The 17,533-nt window shown below is 39.5% G+C and overlaps 1 protein-coding gene across 9 annotated transcripts in view; it reads right to left on the bottom strand.

Moving 5' to 3' along the window:
* The window catches only part of NKIRAS1 (NFKB inhibitor interacting Ras like 1), a 49,034-nt gene that overhangs the window by 24,437 nt on the left and 7,064 nt on the right, over positions 1-17,533 (bottom strand). For all 9 annotated transcript variants that reach the window (XM_032860956.1, XM_032860958.1, XM_032860962.1 and 6 more), the window contains exons 3-4: positions 6,208-6,449; positions 391-498 (exon numbers count right to left, since the gene is read on the bottom strand). In XM_032860956.1, the coding sequence (XP_032716847.1) occupies positions 391-498; positions 6,208-6,449 (350 nt within the window). The remainder of the gene's footprint in view (positions 1-390; positions 499-6,207; positions 6,450-17,533) is intronic.

A 17,533-nucleotide genomic window follows, 5' to 3' on the forward strand; every position in this document is an offset into this window, starting at 1 on the left:
GACAAGTGCAACAAAACTTTAAACAGCAAAGGTGCTAAGTTCAGGGACAAGTTTCAAACAATGACAATACAAATATATTATTTCGTATTAGGCAATAAACTTAGTCCAAATAATTTAATTATAACCTAGAGTGCATTAAATTACTTAAATTACTTCCTTAACGGTTTCCTAAGGACCAAAGTAGATGCAAATGGCCTGTTTTAAATATTAAATATGTTCACGGACACCTAAGGCAATCACTATTCAACAAATTATTTAGTTCTCCGAGTTAGAGTTCCCTTTGTTTTTCCTCCCAGGCAAAGGAAAGCTTGATTTGCTCTGGGGCTGGGTAAGTTTGCTGGCTAAGAGAGTGAATGGCTCAATCAGTGTTCTCCGATCTGTAACTGTTACCTCCCACAGGCGTACTTTCTCACTTCTTGCCCATTGCTGTGCCACCTCAGCATCCACTTGTCTCTGCTCGGAAAGGTCAATTTTGTTTCCTAATACGACAATTGCCACCTAAAAGGAAAAGAAAAAAGTTACACTTTGCCAACATCAGTTCCTAAGCAAAATAGAAAAGTCAAGAAAACTGTCCTGTTGAATAGAATTGCTGCTTCAAAACTGGTTGTCAGATATGACCTGAGTCAACTTAGTCGGATATTAACCTCATTCTTCCTGAATGCGTATTTGTTAAAAATTCAGATGCTCTACAGCTTCTTAACTAGGAAACAAGTCATCATTAAGTGAAGTTACTTAAGTCAGGTATGAATAGAAGCTAGACTTGGGGAAATTAATACCTAAGAAACAGACAACAGTTTCTGAAATGTATCCACATTTCAGTGTAGCTATACCTGCTGTTTGGGAAATCTGCAATACCTACTTCAAAAAAACAAAAAAGGACTGGGGCTATGACAGTTTACCCCTAGAACCTAAGTTCTATGAGAACAGGAACTGTTACTCCGTTCACATTATTCCTGATCACAAATAAGTGCCTCATGCAAGCGCTAAACGTGTCGAATTAGGGACCAATAGCAGTATTTTACACTAAATGTAAGGCAGTCAGTCCTTCCCTGAAGCTTGAATGCTTATTGTACACCATGCAGTTTCAGGCCACCAGAACACGGCAGTCACAAGGCAGTCAAAGCTCAGGAGGAGGGGAGGTCTGGAGGAGAGAGAATATCCAATTTTCAGGCCCTTGACTGTATAAAGAAGATAATAAAACAAGATCATGGAAAGTAGAAGAAGGGCAGTAAGAGTTGTTACAGAAGGCACCTCTGAGGAACAGCTTTGAACTAGGCCATACAAGCCACTGCTGTGTTCCTGCCTTAAGACAGCTCTCCGTGCTCCAGTTGGACCGTGCCTCCCAGGTAGGATGGAACAGCAGGCCCAGAGCTCTCGTTTTCTTGGCAAGTCTCGTATTCCTTCATTTCTCAACAGGATCTATCCCTTCAGGCCCTCCTGTCATTCTTCATCACTCATGTTTTCAGCTTTACATGTTATCTCCTATTCTGATCTCCCATCGCCCACCCTGACCTATCCAGTTGCAGAAACTGTTCCATGTTGCCCCTAGACTCAACAAAATCCCCTTCTGTCCCCATATCTGCTTTGAATATTCCCTTCACCTTTTTAGCTGAAACTGGCTCAGCTCTGTAGTACTTACCACCACAGTGAGCATGGATGGAAGGGGTAACCTTGTCCCTCAATGCCATCTCCAATAATGTCCTTCTCTAAGAACCCTAAAACTGAAGGCTGGTGCTATTAGTCTATACCACGTACTGCCTGTTTCCCACCCCCATCCTGCTGCTACTCATTAAAGACCTGGCTCATGGTCACCCCCACACTACTTTTATCCTAAGTCCTAGTGACTTCACTAACCACATGGATGACCCTTCCCAAATAGCCTTAACCTCTTCCTGACTTTGGCCATTTGCTCCCATGAACATACCCTACTCTTGCCATTATTATTGCTCCCTTCCGTGGTCCCAATTCCAGGAATCCCACTCCCACCTCTGCCTTCCTAGTCCATGCCTAACACCCTGACTACAACGATCCTCAACACCAGAAGGACCTACAACCCACTGGCTCACCCACCTTTATCACTGTCCTTCAATCTCTCTCCTGTCCTCAGTTCTCAGCCCAGTTTAGATTCTTTTAATTTATAACCTTGCCATCATCATCCCATTATATTCACCTGGTCAACACCTCCCCCAACCTTAAATTTAACTCTTAATTGGACTGACTTGGAAGTGAGCTGGTGTTTCCCCAGCAAATACTGTAACAGTTCCTGTCTTGGCCCTCTTCAACCTCCAACATCTCTTCTTTCCCCACGTTACTCTCTCAGCTGATGTCCGGACTATTTCAGTAGGAAAACAGAAGCAATTAGAACTTCCACCTGCATCCACCACCACATCTAACAACCTACCATCTTCTACCCCAGATAAGACTGTCACTCCGGCAATTATTCCCCTCCCCATCAATTTCCTCCTCTCTTTTGAATCATTCCGTGAGTATGCAAACACTAGCTCTTGTCTAAAAGAGTACTACTCTCTTTTACACATCCTTCTTCAGCTCCTGTTTCCCTTTAAAGGACAATATATTTACCCTTTGACTCAAAACTCTTTCAAAGAGCTATCTTTGCTGTGTCCAATCCTTATATCCAGTCCAATCAAACTTCATCTCACTGTTTTACTCTCATTATTTTAAAAACATCCCAAGTTTCTAGACTGGCCACGTGCTTGTCCTTAGCTTTCCTGACCTTTCTGCACCATGATGCAGTCTGATCTCTCTGCTTTTTAAAGTGGTTTCTCCTCAACTGGTAACTGTTTTAAGTGCTCCAGAGCAATAGCATTTCACAAAACTTGCTTCTCACCTTGTCCCCCAACTATGTTGTCTGTTGTCAACACAGCAGCCAAAATGAACATTTTAAAACAAGTCAAAAGATTTTAGCCTTATTCGTACTAAGGAAACTGAAACTACTAAAGTACCATTTTCACCCCGAAGATGCACAAAATCCACACACACACACACCGTTGTCAAGACTGGAGAACAGGTACTTTCATACCCTTGTTATGGTCAGTAATTTGAGAATATATCCTTTGATTCAAGAACCCCATTTTGGCTGATCTTACAACTATAAAACATACAAAATAATAAATGTAAGATTATTCATTGTAGCATAGTTCATAATAGCAAATGACTGTAAATAGCCCAAGTGTCCCATCAGTTTGGAACTGGTTAAATAAGTATGATACAGGGGCGCCTGGGTGGCTCAGTGGGTTAAAGCCTCTGCCTTCAGCCTCTGCCTTCAGCTCAGGTCATGATCCTGGGGTCCTGGGATCAAGCCCCGCGTCGGGCTCTCTGCTCAGCGGGGAGCCTGCTTCCCTTCCTCTCTCTCTGCCTGCCTCTCTGCCTACTTGTGATCTCTCTGTCAAATAAATAAATAAAATCTTAAAAAAAAAAAAAAAGTATGATACATCCATACAATGAATATGCATCAGTTTTTTTTTTTTTTTAAAGAAATCTGAATACTGCTATAGAAAGGACTCCCAAGATACATTACATGGAAAATATAAGGTGCAGAACACTGTCCTACCTTTGGTGTAAGAAAGTAGGGGTTGGGGAAAACTATATGTATATTCCTATTTGCTTGTATTTATAGAAAGCAATTTTGGAAGGCTGCTCCAGAACAAGCAAAGTGATAAAATACTTTAAAAGCATACTTGAGGTGCACCTGGCTGGCTCAGGTGGTGTAGCATAGGACTCTTGTTCTCAGGGTCATGAGTTCAAGTCCCACGTTGGGCACAGTGGGGCATTGGTGGTTCGGTGGTAGAATTCTCGCCTGCCATGTTGGGCACAGAGCTTACAATCAGTCAATCGATTGATAAATGAATAAAAAAATAAATGAATAGTATGCTTGAGATAAAGGAACTCAGTGGTTGAGGATAGGGGTGGGAACGAGACCTCACAATAGTCCTTTTTATATATCATTTTTATTTCTGAACCATGTGCAAACATTACCTATTCAATTTTTTAAAATTAAACATGAAAATAAATAAATGCAACCTAAGCTATTATGTCTTTCCTTTGCTCAAAACCAATGGCTTCTGATCCAAAGTGTGGCCCTCATCTCCTACCATCCTCCTCCTAGCCCAGTCTGGCCTCACTATTGTTCCTGAACATGACAAAGCAAACTTTCCGAGACCCTGGCGCCTGCTAGTCCCCCCACCTGGAGCCTCCACATTGGTCTGGCTCCCTCACTTTTTTCAAATCTTTGCTAGAAGTCACCTTATCAGGGAGGCCTTCCCAGATGGCCCCACAGAAAAACAGTACCCTTGCACCCTGCTCTACTCTTAATTTTTCTACATAGCATCTGACTCTTTGTGATACACATGTGTGTGTTGTCTGTTGTATTCCCTGCACTTTACCTAAAACAATGCCAGGCATATAGTAGTTGCTCAATATGCATTTGTTGGATGAATGTGCTTCTTAAAATCTCCGTAACAACCATATAAGAAAGGTACTATTATCCCCATTTTTTGATTAAGGAAACTGAGGCAGAAAGTTGAGAAGCAGACCCAAGATTCAAGTACCAAATGTGAGTGGTCAATAAATCACTCTTTCAACTTTTGGGGGGCAGGGAGGAGAATATGAAGGATACCCTAGAAAATAACAACAGCATTTATGTGTTTAGGTGGGGAAAATGGGAAATGGGTGGGAGGAGAGCATCTACCCGCTACCTGCCTCTATGTCTTTTAAAAACTGAACTTTGTGACTGTAATCTATTCACAAAGCAAATAAGTATTCAGAATAATAAAACAGCAACAACTCAGATGTCCTTCAACAAGTTAATGGTTAAATAAACTTTGGTACATAAATACCATGGAATATCATTCAGCAATAAAAAAGAATGAACTACCGATACATGTAATAACTTGGATGACCCTCCAGAGAATTATGCTGACCGAAAAATGCTGATACCAAAAGGTTACACACTATACGATTCCATTATGTTAACACTTCTGAAATGACAAGGTTACAGAAACGGAAAACAGATTAGTCAGGGATTAAGGGAACAGGATGGGAGGAAGGTGGTTATAGCAAAAAGTAACTGGAGGGACCCTTGCAATGATGGAACCGTTTTCTGTATCTTGACTATAAACATAAATATCTTGGTGGTAACATTATACTAGTTTTGTACAATGTTAGCACTGGTAGAACTGGGTAAGGGATCTCTATTATTTCTTTAAAATTGCATGTGAATCTACAATTATCTCAAAATAAGTAGTTTAACATAATAAAGAAAATATAAAAATCTAGGTTAAGAACATCTTAGCCAACGCTGTTAACCAATACATTATGTGGTTCCCTAGATGAAAGGGAGTCAGCCATGTGAAGATCTGGGGTAAGAGCTGCATTAAGAGTTCCAGGAAGGGAACCAGCAATTGACAAAGACTTAAGAGGGGAACAAAGTCATCACACTGAATAAAACAAGAAGTAGGGGCACCTGGGTGGCTCAGTGGGTTAAAGCCTCTGTCTTCGGCTCAGGTCATGATCTCAGGGTCCTGGGATCGAGCCCCACATCAGGTTCTCTCTGCTCAGTGGGGAGCCTGCTTCCCCCTCTCTCTCTGCCTGCCTCTCTACTTGTGATCTCTGTCAAATAAATAAATAAAATCTTTAAAAAAAACAAAAAATAAAACAAAACAAAAACAAGAAGTAGACCAGTGTCCCCAGAGTGCAGTGACAGAGGAACAAAATTATAAAAACAAGAGGAAAAGGATAGGTGCGGGCTGGATCATTTAAGGCTACAGATCACAGTAAGGAGCTTATTTCTAAGTAGTAAATGAGTATAATCCAATCATTTTATTTATATGTACTTATGTTTATATTTATTATTTTCTGCTAAGGCTGAAAACAATCCTGTTCAGGCAACGAGACAAAGAGCCCTAGGAAACAGTGATCCCAAACAATGTGAAGTGAACTATGTAGTATTTGAGACATAGTGTCATTAAAATTCAACTTGCACATGGCAACAAGCAAAAGCAGAAAGTCAAACGCCGGTCCTGACTGAATTCATTCAATCCTGTATTTCCTGGGCTAAGAAAAAATATAATGAAGATCATAGGTACATGAATACAATTTAATGCCTTTTAAATATTGTTACTGCCCAAAGTCCATGCTACAAGTTAAATATTACAATTCATAGTTAGCATTTTTAACAAACCCACTTACCTCCTTTTTGTCTTTAAACTTATCAATTTCTTTCTTCAGAAGTTCTACTCTTTGGAAGGATTCAAGGTTATTCACACTGTACACAAGAACAAAGCCATCAGCAAATGAAAAATAATGTTTTGGAAGCTCCACACCTTCCTGTAAGCCTCTGGTGTCATAAAGATGTAACTGTTCCTTTACTCCGCGATCTGTTTCCACTGAAGCCATATATACATCTTCCATTGTTTCACAATCTTCCATTCCTGGGATTAAAAAGAAATTATTCTCATATTGAACCATTATGGTGTACACCTGAAATTAATAAAGTGTTAACTCAATTAAACCTCAATAAAGAAAAAATATTATTCTTTTTGGATAATTCAGTACCAATTAGTATTTTCCTCTCCTTTAGAAGTTTGCTTTCTAGAGGTTTCCCTATTTACTACATGTAAGAATTGTATTTACTAAATTTCTTTAAAGTGAAATGTAGTTGTTACAGTAAGTGAACAAAGTGGCATTAAAATATATCTCGTCTGATTAGAAATAAAAGTAGAAATAAAAACTTGGCAATGAGACTTGGTAGTAGGTATTTTGAAAAAATAACTGTTAACGAAGTCAAAGAACTTAGTACCAAAATTGGAGAATTAAAGGCGGATTTTAAAAGCAGCTTCAACAACTAAGTACCTCCATTTTCTTCTCCATCAGAGCCAAGGACAGGACCTGTGGTAATTTTGCTGCCTTTATTCTATACAACTTCCAGGATTTCCAGAGTCTGTTTAAGGGACTCAAAAATTGGTATGTCATGTCTGGGCCTGAGCACCAGGCTTTAGTTCTCAAGTACCTACTGGGCATTTATATGTGAATGCCACTGTAACGTAAGGACTTCAAACTAACAAAACCTCTCTCTCCTCCCTGCACTTGTTCCTCCTCCTCGCTTTCTTCCCTTGATCGCCATCTCTCCCTGGCAGTCTTCAGAGTTCTCGCTGACCAAGAAGAGTGGATGAAAGTTATCAAAAATCAGCCACTCTGCTGCCGGAACACCTGTTTTATCTGTTGCCTCCTTCATTCCTGTTGGCTTGTTATATTCACCTGAACGACTGCAATAGCTCAGCAAACACCTGGGGAAAGACCTCCTTCCCAAACGTCACTGAAATGTGAACTCTACAGATCCTCTCCTGTCCCTTGTACCAGTAATACCACCTTACACTTCGATCTTTCCTTATCTGTCCCCTCAAAAACGGGACTGTCAACGCTGAGAGCCAACACTGGCTTATCTGTCTTTACAGCTCTGAGGACTAGCAAATTGACTTACATATCATACCTAGAAAGGCTTTAGTAAATGTTTGCTGAATGAATGAACGAACTCATCTCATAACTGACGTCCTAGTTTCTGTTCCCTTCTGGCCTGAGTGATCCTTTTAAAATGCATTTTTGTTTGTGGCATTTGTATGAGTTTTGTCTCTTCAACTAGTCCCACATCTTTGAGAGAAACAAACCATTCTGTGTACATAGCAAGTATCCAATAATCATTTGTTGATAAGGGAATTAAGGGGAGATTAACACTCTGAATTTTAATGAACAGTGAAGAGGCTTATAAGATAGGTATCTAGAGCCCTAGGAACCATCTTCCTATTTAAATATGAGCTATATCCAGAAATAAAATCATGTGAATAACATCATATGCCAATAAAACATACAGGTATATCCCAGAAATTTGCTGGTTCTGTTCCAGACCTCTGCAATAAAATGAGCATCACAATAAAATCAGTCTTGAATTTTTTGGTTTCCCAGTGCATGTAAAAGTTAGTTGACACTACTCTGTGAACCAGACTAATGCCATCTTAGACAAATCTGCCATGACCACTCTGTGATCTGAAGCCTTCCAGAGCACAGTCTTCCCTGCCCCATTCTGTTTTGCCACACCCTTAAGCACACCCTTGGCGCATAATGTCCTTGATCTGCTCTGGAGATTGGACTATGTTTCTCAAACATTCCTTCCCAGGTGGTCTCCCAGCCTGTCGTCCTCAGTCTTTGGGCGGTAAAAGCAGGTCTTATAGGAGGTGGAGTTGCAGAGATACACTTGCTTGCAGCTGCCCAAGAGGGACTTCTGTCCAGAAGCCCCTTTAAACCATTTTTTTGTCAAGTTGGACTTGCTGGCCTTTTTCTTCAGTCTTATGGCTCCTCTGGCCTTTGAATATCATTTTGCCTATTACTTCCCTTTCACAGAACAGTTGGTGAACCAGCCAGGAGGAGCCCAGAGACTGAAGAATGGGCAAAGGAATGAAGCCTCTTTTGGGGGAAACCCTGGAGTGGCTGACCACAGCAATGTGGGAAGGCACAGTCTGTCTGCTTGATGGCTATGGATTTCTGCATGAGTATGGGGACACTCTGAAAATGCCATATGGATTAGAGCTATTACAAAGTTGTATGATCCACTAGGGTAAGGAAGGCCACCAAGCAATGGTGGGTTGGCTGCTCCTATGGGCCCTTCAGGACGCCATCAATGCCTGGCTAGGGGCAGAAGTGAAATAAAGGAGCTGGAGAAAGAATTACAACTGGAGAAGGACAGGAGACCATCTACATCCCTCTTGGGTCCTAATTTGGTAGATACTATCTAAAACCAGGATGCACAAATTGAGACTTTAGTGTGTCTGTCTGTTGCTTTGTGTGCCCTGGAGGGCATAAAATGTGGCAACCTCGGATTACAGCCATCATTTGAAGCCAGTTTGGGATGCTAAACCATGGAACTCATGGGAAACGTCTTTGTATGCCAGGAAAGTAGGATGAGTTTTCAGTAGGAGAAGGTATGAAAAATGGAGATGCTTTTTTGTTGAGGAATAAAAAAATAATTTTGTCCTAAAGAGGATCTGGTGGTCTGAAGAGGAATAAAAAACAGGACAAAATCAGAATGGAGAAAGTTGTAGAAGGTCTGTGGAAAAGGAATATTTGGAAAGGAATTTTATGTGTGGCCAAGCTGGCTAAGATTAAAATGAATTTATATTAAAATGAGTTTTAATATCAAAAGTAAGTTGATGAAAAATTAGAATTTGGTTTTCTATCTGTTAAAAGGACATAAATATCTTCAGTGTCTTTTCCAAACCTAAGTGGAAAAAGCTTAAGCCATCTATACAGGTTACCTTACCTTATTCCATCTACCAAAAAAACAAATTTAGATGCAACATTTATGAGTGAGTTTTGTACCTACTTCATGGCAGTAATTTTAAAACAGAAGCTATAAAGTTTCTGTATCTGTATTTATGTGTGTCCATATGTATGTGTTATGTAGTATTTTCTACCTCTGGATGGTATTGCTAAAATTTGTATTAAAAGAAACATCTATTTAATTGGCTTAAAGAAAATTAAGCATTATATAATTTAAATTCTCAAATATAATAAAAATTAACCCAAATGTTTTTTAAGTTCATGTGATCTAAGATAATTTTTCTTTAAGTTTTAAGTTTGTTGGTTTAATTAAAACAGGTATGTCTTTAGAGTTATCAACATCAAATATGATTCCAATAATCAAATTTACCAGTTAAGTTCATGTTCATCTATTACAATTTGTCAGCAAAAATGACTTAGAATGTTGGTTGATTTTGTCTAATGTCTCGTGAAATTTTCACAGGTCATCTAGACATAAATGTTAGTAACACACAGACTGAACAGATAAAAAGTTTTAGGCAAACTTTTTAATTAGCTTCCCAAATCTTCCTGGTGTCTTGGAACCTTAACGTTTTGCTAAGTGAAGAATGCTGGTATAACAGTTCACAATTGCTTACTTAGTTTTTACTAGAAATTACTGAGGGTTAAGAATTTTAAGTAATATATGTAATCAAAACTGTTAGAAATAAGGTTACTCTAAAACAAAGGTGCCATTAGGGTAGCCCAAAAGCAAATGTGGCATAAACTGCTGGCAGAGGGCATAAACAGAGAAAAGACAGACTGCCAACCAAATGCTGTTCTAGTGGCTTCAAGGAAGGAGTTTACTTCTGCTCAGCAATTTAGGCCACTGCCCTCTATCCACCCCTGGGAAAAAAACTAAGCCACAAGCCATTTCTTACCAGGGCTGCGTACCCCCTTGCGAGAGACCAGGGATGGGACCAAGGTTGCTTCATTGTAAGAGTAATAGGGGGCAACAGGAGGTCCCAAGTACAGTTCACAATTTACTGGACACCATAAAATAAGCAGAAAACCATGTCCTTAGTGGATACCAGAGCAGAATGTACCCTAATTCATGGCAATTCAGAATGGCATTCAGGGACCTGGGCAGCCACCAACACTTATGGAGGGAAAAGCCTGGGTGGCTCAGTCGGTTAAGCATCTGCCTTTGGCTCGGGTCTACGATCCCAGGGTCCTGGGATGGAGCCCCAAATTGGGCTCCTTGCTTAGCAGGGAATCTGCTTCTCCCTCTGCCTGGTGCTCCCCCTGCTTAATGCGCTCTTTCTCTCTCTCTCTCTCTCTCTGACAAATAAATAAAATCTTGGGATGCCTGGGTCACTCAGTTAAGTGTCTGCCTTCAGCTCAGGTCATAATCTCAGGGTCCTGGGATCAAGTCCCACATCAGGCTCCCTGCTTCTCTCTCTCTGCCTGCTGCTCCTCCTGCCTGCTTGTGTGCTCTCTCTGACAAGTAAATAAATAAAATTTTTAAAATAAATAAATAAAATCTTAAGAAAAGAAGAGCATAAGGGGAAAATGCACAACAGTGTGCTTGAGAATAAAAGCCCAACTTTAAGGAAAAACCCTTATGAGGTTTTCGTTTCTCCAATACTGAAGGATACATTAGTCATAGATATTCTTCCGGGAAAAATTACTACAAAGCTCTGTAGGAGAATTTCACATTTGATTTATAGTAACTAAAAGGATCTTTTTTTTTTTTGAAGATTTTATTTATTTGAGAGAGAGAGAGTGAGAGAGAGAGCATGAGAGGGGAGAAGGTTGGAGAAGCAGACTCCCCATGAAGATGAGAGCCCGATGCAGGACTCGATCCCAGGACTCCAGGATCATGACCCAAAGCAAAGGCAGTGGCTCAACTGACTGAGCCACCCAGGTGCCCCTAATTAAAACTATCTTAAGGGGAAATGCAAGTTGGGATCCCGTATTACCCTCTTCCCAGGTTATAAATTAAAGCAATACTGGTTGTTAGGAGGATTTGAGGAAATACCTGCCACTATATGGGAATTAGCAAGAGTACAAATGATCAGCCTGGCACAAATTCCCTATAATAGGGCTATATAGCCTGTGAAGAAACCAGATGGCACCTGGAGAAGGACCGTAGATTACAGAGAACTAAATAAGGTTATACTAATATTACCCAAATCACTGAACAGAATGTACATGGTGTATGTAGGCTCTTACCATGTGGTTTCAGATTTAGCCAATGCTTACTTTTTTTTTTTTTTTTTTTTTTTTGCCTGGGTGGCTCAGTCAGTTAAGTGTCTGCCTCCACAAGCTCAGGGTTGTGGGACTGAGCTCTGCATCGGGCTCTCTGCTCAGGGAACCTGCTTGTCCCTCTCCCTCTGACCCTCTCACTGCCTGTGTGCTCGCTCTCTGTCAAATAAATAAAATCTTAAAAAAATTTTATTTGAGAGGGTATACGCATGCACATGAGCATATGTGGGAGGGCAGCTAAGGGAGAGGGAGAAAGAGAATCTCCAGCAGACTCATGGCTGAGCACAGAGCCTGATGCAGGGCTTGATCCCATCACCCTGAGATCATGACCTGAGCTGAACTGACTGAGCCTTTCAGGTGCCTTCCCCCGCCCCACCCCCAATGCTTTCTTTAGTATTCTTTGCATCCCGAGTCACAGGAGATGGTTGACAACAAGTATGCCAGGCATTGCCACAAAGATATTTGCATAGCTCCACTATCTGTCATGGTAGGCCTGCTCATGACTTGTCTTTATATCCACCACTACTCATGGTTAAAAGGTACCATTATGTCAATGATGTGATGCTAACCTTTGAAGACTTCTGCTATTGTCTTACTTGAACAGTCTCTGCTCTCATCTGAACAAGTAAGGATGTGCCATCAAGCGACAGAAACGTATAAGGCCCTGGGCCAGTAGTCAAGTTTTGGGGGGTTACCTGGTCAGGTTAACTGACAAGCCTCAGTGACTGACAAGATCCAACAGTTTGACTTTGAACTATGCAAAGAAAACAAAACACTACAAAATATTTACTAAAACGGATAAGATAGGGCACCCATGAAATAAGAACAGGGTACTAAGAAATGAAAACTCAAGAGAAGGGCTAGAATATAAAGATGAGAAAAACTCAGAAAGTGAAACAAAATAGTGAGAGATGAAAAACAGAAGTGAAATTCAAAAATTAGAGGACTAGTCCTCTCAAAAGAAAGTTCCAGAAAGAGAACAGGAACACAGAAGAGGGAAAGCCTCAAGAAAATAATTCAGAACTGAATAACATCCATTTCCATATTGAAAGAGCCCACTGAGTGCCCACTATCACAGATGAAAACTAATTTGATACACCACTGTGAAACTGCAGAACACTAAGGATAACGAAAAGAACCTACAAAAGCTTCCACATCCAAACCATCAAGAATCATAATGGCTTCTCAAAAGCAACACTGGAAGCAAGAAGAGAATCTGGTAAAATTGAAAAAACTCATCCTCTCTGAAGCAGCAATTTCACTCCTACATATATAACCCAAAAATTGTCCACATATGGGGTGCCTGGGTGGCTCAGGCCATTACGCAGCTGACTCTTAATTTCGGCTCTGGTCAGGATCTCAGGGTTGAAAGATCAAACCCATGGTTCAGCTCTGCACACACTCAGCACAGAATCTGCTTGTCCTTCTCCCCTTCCTCTTTGAGCCCCATCCCCCACCCACCTCACACACCTGTGCATGCACTCTCCACCTCTCAAAGAAATAAATAAAATCTTAAAAAGAAAAAAAAAAAAAGAAATTGTCCACATAATAGCTGGGCTAAATGTACAAGGTTGTTCATTATTTCTAATAGCCCAAACTGGAATTAATCAAAATTTTCATCAAAAGAGAAGTGATACAATAGCCAAACTATGGAAAAAACCTAGATGTCCATCAACAGATGAATGGATAAAGAAGATTGGTATATATATACAATGGAATAATATGCAGCCATCAAAAGAAATTAAATCTTGCCATTTGAGAAGACGTGGATGGAACTAGAGGGTATTATGCTTAGCGAAATAAGTCAATCGGAGAAAGACAACTATCATATGATCTCCCTAATATGAGGAAGTGGAGATGCAATGTGGGGGGTTTGGAGGGGGTAGGAAAAGAATAAATGAAACAAGATGGGATCGGGAGGGAGACAAACCATAAGTGACTCTTAATCTCACAAAACAAACTGAGGGTTGCTGGGGGGTGGGGGCTCAGGAGGGGGGGGTGGGGTTATGGACATTGGGGAGGGTATGTGCTATGGTTGAGTGCTGTGAAGTGTGTAAACCTGGCGATTCACAGACCTGTACCCCTGAGGATAAAAATACATTGTATGTTTATAAAAAAATTAAAAAATTTAATAAAAATAATACATTAAAAAAAGAGAAGTGATAAATTGAGGTATATTCATATAATAGAATACCATAAGCTTTTATGAAAGAAAAATTTTAAATTATTTTATTTATTCATTTGAGAGAGAGACAGTGAAATAGAGAGAGCAGGAACAGGGGGAGAAGAAGAACCAGACTCCCCACTGAACTGGAAGCCTGATGTGGGGCTCAATCCCAAAACGTGGAGATCATGACCCAAGCCAAAGGTAGACGCCCAACCATCTGAGCCACCAGATGACCCAAACCCTTATGAAAATTAAACCATAGCTACCTTCAACAATACAGATCAATACTAACAATACAATATCTTACAAATACAATGTTAAGCAAAAGAAGCCAGAAACTGAAGAATTTATACAGAATGATTCCACTGACATAAAATCAGTAACAGGCAAAGGTAAATATATCATTTAGTGATACATATATAAATGGGAAAACTACAAAGAAAAGGAAATGATTAACTAAAAGTTAAGGGAAAGGCTGAGTTGTGATTGGAGAGAGAAATATGGCAGCTACTGGAGCGCTCTCTATTCTACTTTTTGACCTACATGGAGATTACACAAAGGATTGTTTTATAATTATTCATTAAGCCATTAATATGCTTTATGCACTTTTCTATGTGTATGATGAATTTTATAATAAAAAAAAGAAAAGATGAAAATGGAGCAATGCTTGCAAAATTCTGAAAGGAAATTATTCTCAATCTAGAATTCTATACCCTTCAAAATTCTAATTTTGAGAGTAAGAGACATTTTCAAACATATGAAGGCTCAAAAAAATGTGTCACGTACATTTCTTCAGGTAACTATTTGAATAAGCCCTCCATCAAAATTATCACATACTCATAGAGAGATGAAGACCTCAGATCCAGAAAATACACCCTAACACAGAGGTACAGGAAATCACAGGCAAAATGGAAAATACCACTATTAAGAAGTTCCAGGATTACTACTGGCATAGTAGTACCAAAATAGTACCAAAGTAGTACCAGGCATAGAGGCCACTTTAACAAATGTCCTCACCTTGATGCTCCACTCCTGTACAACCTCTTCAACTGACAAAAAGTCCTGGAAGATATGTTCCACCAAGAGGGCATAAACCCGAAGAAGATAAGAGATCTAAGACACAGGACTCAGGGGTTCCTGGATGGCTTAGCTGGTTAAGCAGCTGACTCTTGGTTTGGGCTCGGTTCATGATCTCAGGGTTGCAGGATCCAGCCCCATGGCAGGCTCCATGCTCAGGGCGGAGTCTGCTTGGGATTCTCTCTCTCCCTCTCCTTCTGCCCCTTCCCCTCAAATAAATAAATCTTTTTTAAAAATAAATAAATATATATTTTTAAGGATTTTATTTATTTGCCAGAGAAAAAGAAAGAGAGAGAAAGAGAGAGAGAGAGAGAGAACAAGAATACAAACAGAGGGGAATGCCAGGCTGGGGGAGCAGCAGGCAGAGGGAGAAGCAGGCTCCCTGCTGAGCAAGGAGCCCAATGCAGGACTCATCCCAGGATCCTGGGATCATGACATGAGCCGAAGGCAGATATTTAACCAAATGAGCTACCCAGGCATCCCTAAATAAATAAATTTTTAAAAAATTAAAACAAAATAAAACAAAACAAACAGGAACCCAGGAAGAAAGGTAAAGAAAAGTTCCACAGTGATACCTGTGTAATAAGCCAACATAAGAGAATCACTAACTCCTGGAAGGATAATCTCCAAAGGTGGGGGTATTTGATGTAGCTGACTTTGTAAAAACTGAGAACCATGTGTACATGTGGAAAAATTAGCAAAAGAATAAAACTAAAGAAATGACAAAGCAATTATCAGCCTCCAGAAAAATAAAAAGAAAAGAAAAGAAACAGTCATAGTACAGACTATTGCTCAGCTGAGAATATTTACATGCACCAGCAGTTCTTAAAGTGTGGTCTAAAGATCCCTCAGTGACTCCTTTCAGGAATCCACGTGCACCAAACTATTTTCATAATGATCAAAGACATTTGTCTTTTCCACTGTGTTGACATTTGCACTGATGGTGTGAAAACAATGGTGGGTAAATCTGCTGGTGCATTAGGGCAAATCAAGGCAGAGCACCAACTGTATTTATTAGTAGTAGCATTCTTCACCACCTCATGCTTGCCATTTGGAGAAGGAAAAAAGCCAACATTAAGAATGTCCTTGACAGGGGCACCTGGGTGGCTCAGTGGGTTAAGCCTCTGTCTTTGGCTCAGGTCATGATCTCAGGGTCTTGAGATCGAGTCCTGAATCAGGCTCTATGCTCAGGAGGTTGTCTGCTTCCCCCTCTCTCTCTGCATGCCTATCTGCCTATTTGTGATCTCTCTCTCTGTCAAATAAATAAATAAAATCTTTAAAAAAAAAAAAAAAAAAGAATGTCCTTGACAAATCAGTAAAAATCTACTTATTTTATTAAATCTCAAATCTTGAGTATACACATTTACATTTTTAAATATTCTGTGTCATTAATGCATAAAGTATTCTGCATGATGAATTGTGGTAATTGGAGGAAAAGCTCTTGTGTTTAAGCTGCAGATTGAACTAGCCAATTTTTTTTTTTTTTAAAGAAGGAAGGACAGGAAAACTATGTTATTTGGGGTATTTGATAGATGTTTTCTAAAAATGAATAAGGGGAGCTTATCGTTTTTGAGAAATATAACTGGCAATATTTGTTGTCAATGATAAAATTTGAGCTTTTGAGTGAAAATGAGAATTGTACCCATCACCACGAACTTGATAGCTTCTTAATACTGATAAGACTGGTGATGATATTAATAAATGTTATTTGGAAGATCTGCTTATCTCAGTGAGCCAGTATTTTTCAAATGCACAATTTATGATGTTTAAAAACCAGTACTGGGTAAAAATCCCATTTATAGTTCAAGATGGATCAATGAGGTTTTACTTTAATAGAGTAAGAAAAGTTTACTAATGTGGTTTCCAACAAGCTTTAAGTAAACATCACTTAATGAGTTTTAGTGAAATAGCAAAGAATACCCACAATTATCTGGAAAGGCTATAACATACTTCTACTTCTTCCAAAGATTTATCTGTGTGAGGAAGGTTTTATTCATATATTTCAACAAAAAAAAATATACCACAATTGATTAAATACAAAAGCAAGTAGATATGATAATCCAGCTGCCTTATAGTAAGCTGAACATTAGATTTTCAAAAAATGTAAATCAATGCTCATTCTCTCACTTTTTTGAAAATATAATTACTTTTCATAAAAAAGTTATCTTAGCATATAACATGTTTATTATTTTAAGCAATAAATGAGTATTTTTAAAAATTCCTCAGTTTTAATTTCTAACATAGTAAAAATATTGAATGATAAAGCCTACATAAATAAAACCTGTTTGGGGTTTTAAGAGGATAAAGAGATTTTATCCCCTGGACATAATTTATTTTTGCACAGGCATAAATTAGAATTGGGAGGTAAAAAAAATTAAGAATCAATAGTGCGGAGGCCCTGGGTGGCTCAGTTAAGCATCTGACTCTTGATTTTGGCTCAGGTCATGATCCTAGAGTTGTGAGATGGAGCACCACCTGGAACCTGCTTAAGATTTTGTCTCTCCCTCTCCCTTTGCCCCTTCCCCCATCTCTAAAGAGAAAAAAAAAAGCGGGGGGGGGGGGGGAACCATAGTGCAGCATTTGTGACAGGGGGATTCTGAAACCAAAAGTTCTCAAAAAGTTTGAGAACTGTAGGCACTGGCATCATAATAAAAACCAAATACAGATTTAACCAAAATTGTTAACTATTATTTTGGGAAGCTGAAAGAGAAGCAG

The sequence above is a fragment of the Lontra canadensis genome, unplaced genomic scaffold, assembly GCF_010015895.1.
Source record: "Lontra canadensis isolate GAN:19392208 unplaced genomic scaffold, GSC_riverotter_1.0 scaffold20, whole genome shotgun sequence".
Classification (NCBI taxonomy): domain Eukaryota; kingdom Metazoa; phylum Chordata; class Mammalia; order Carnivora; family Mustelidae; genus Lontra; species Lontra canadensis.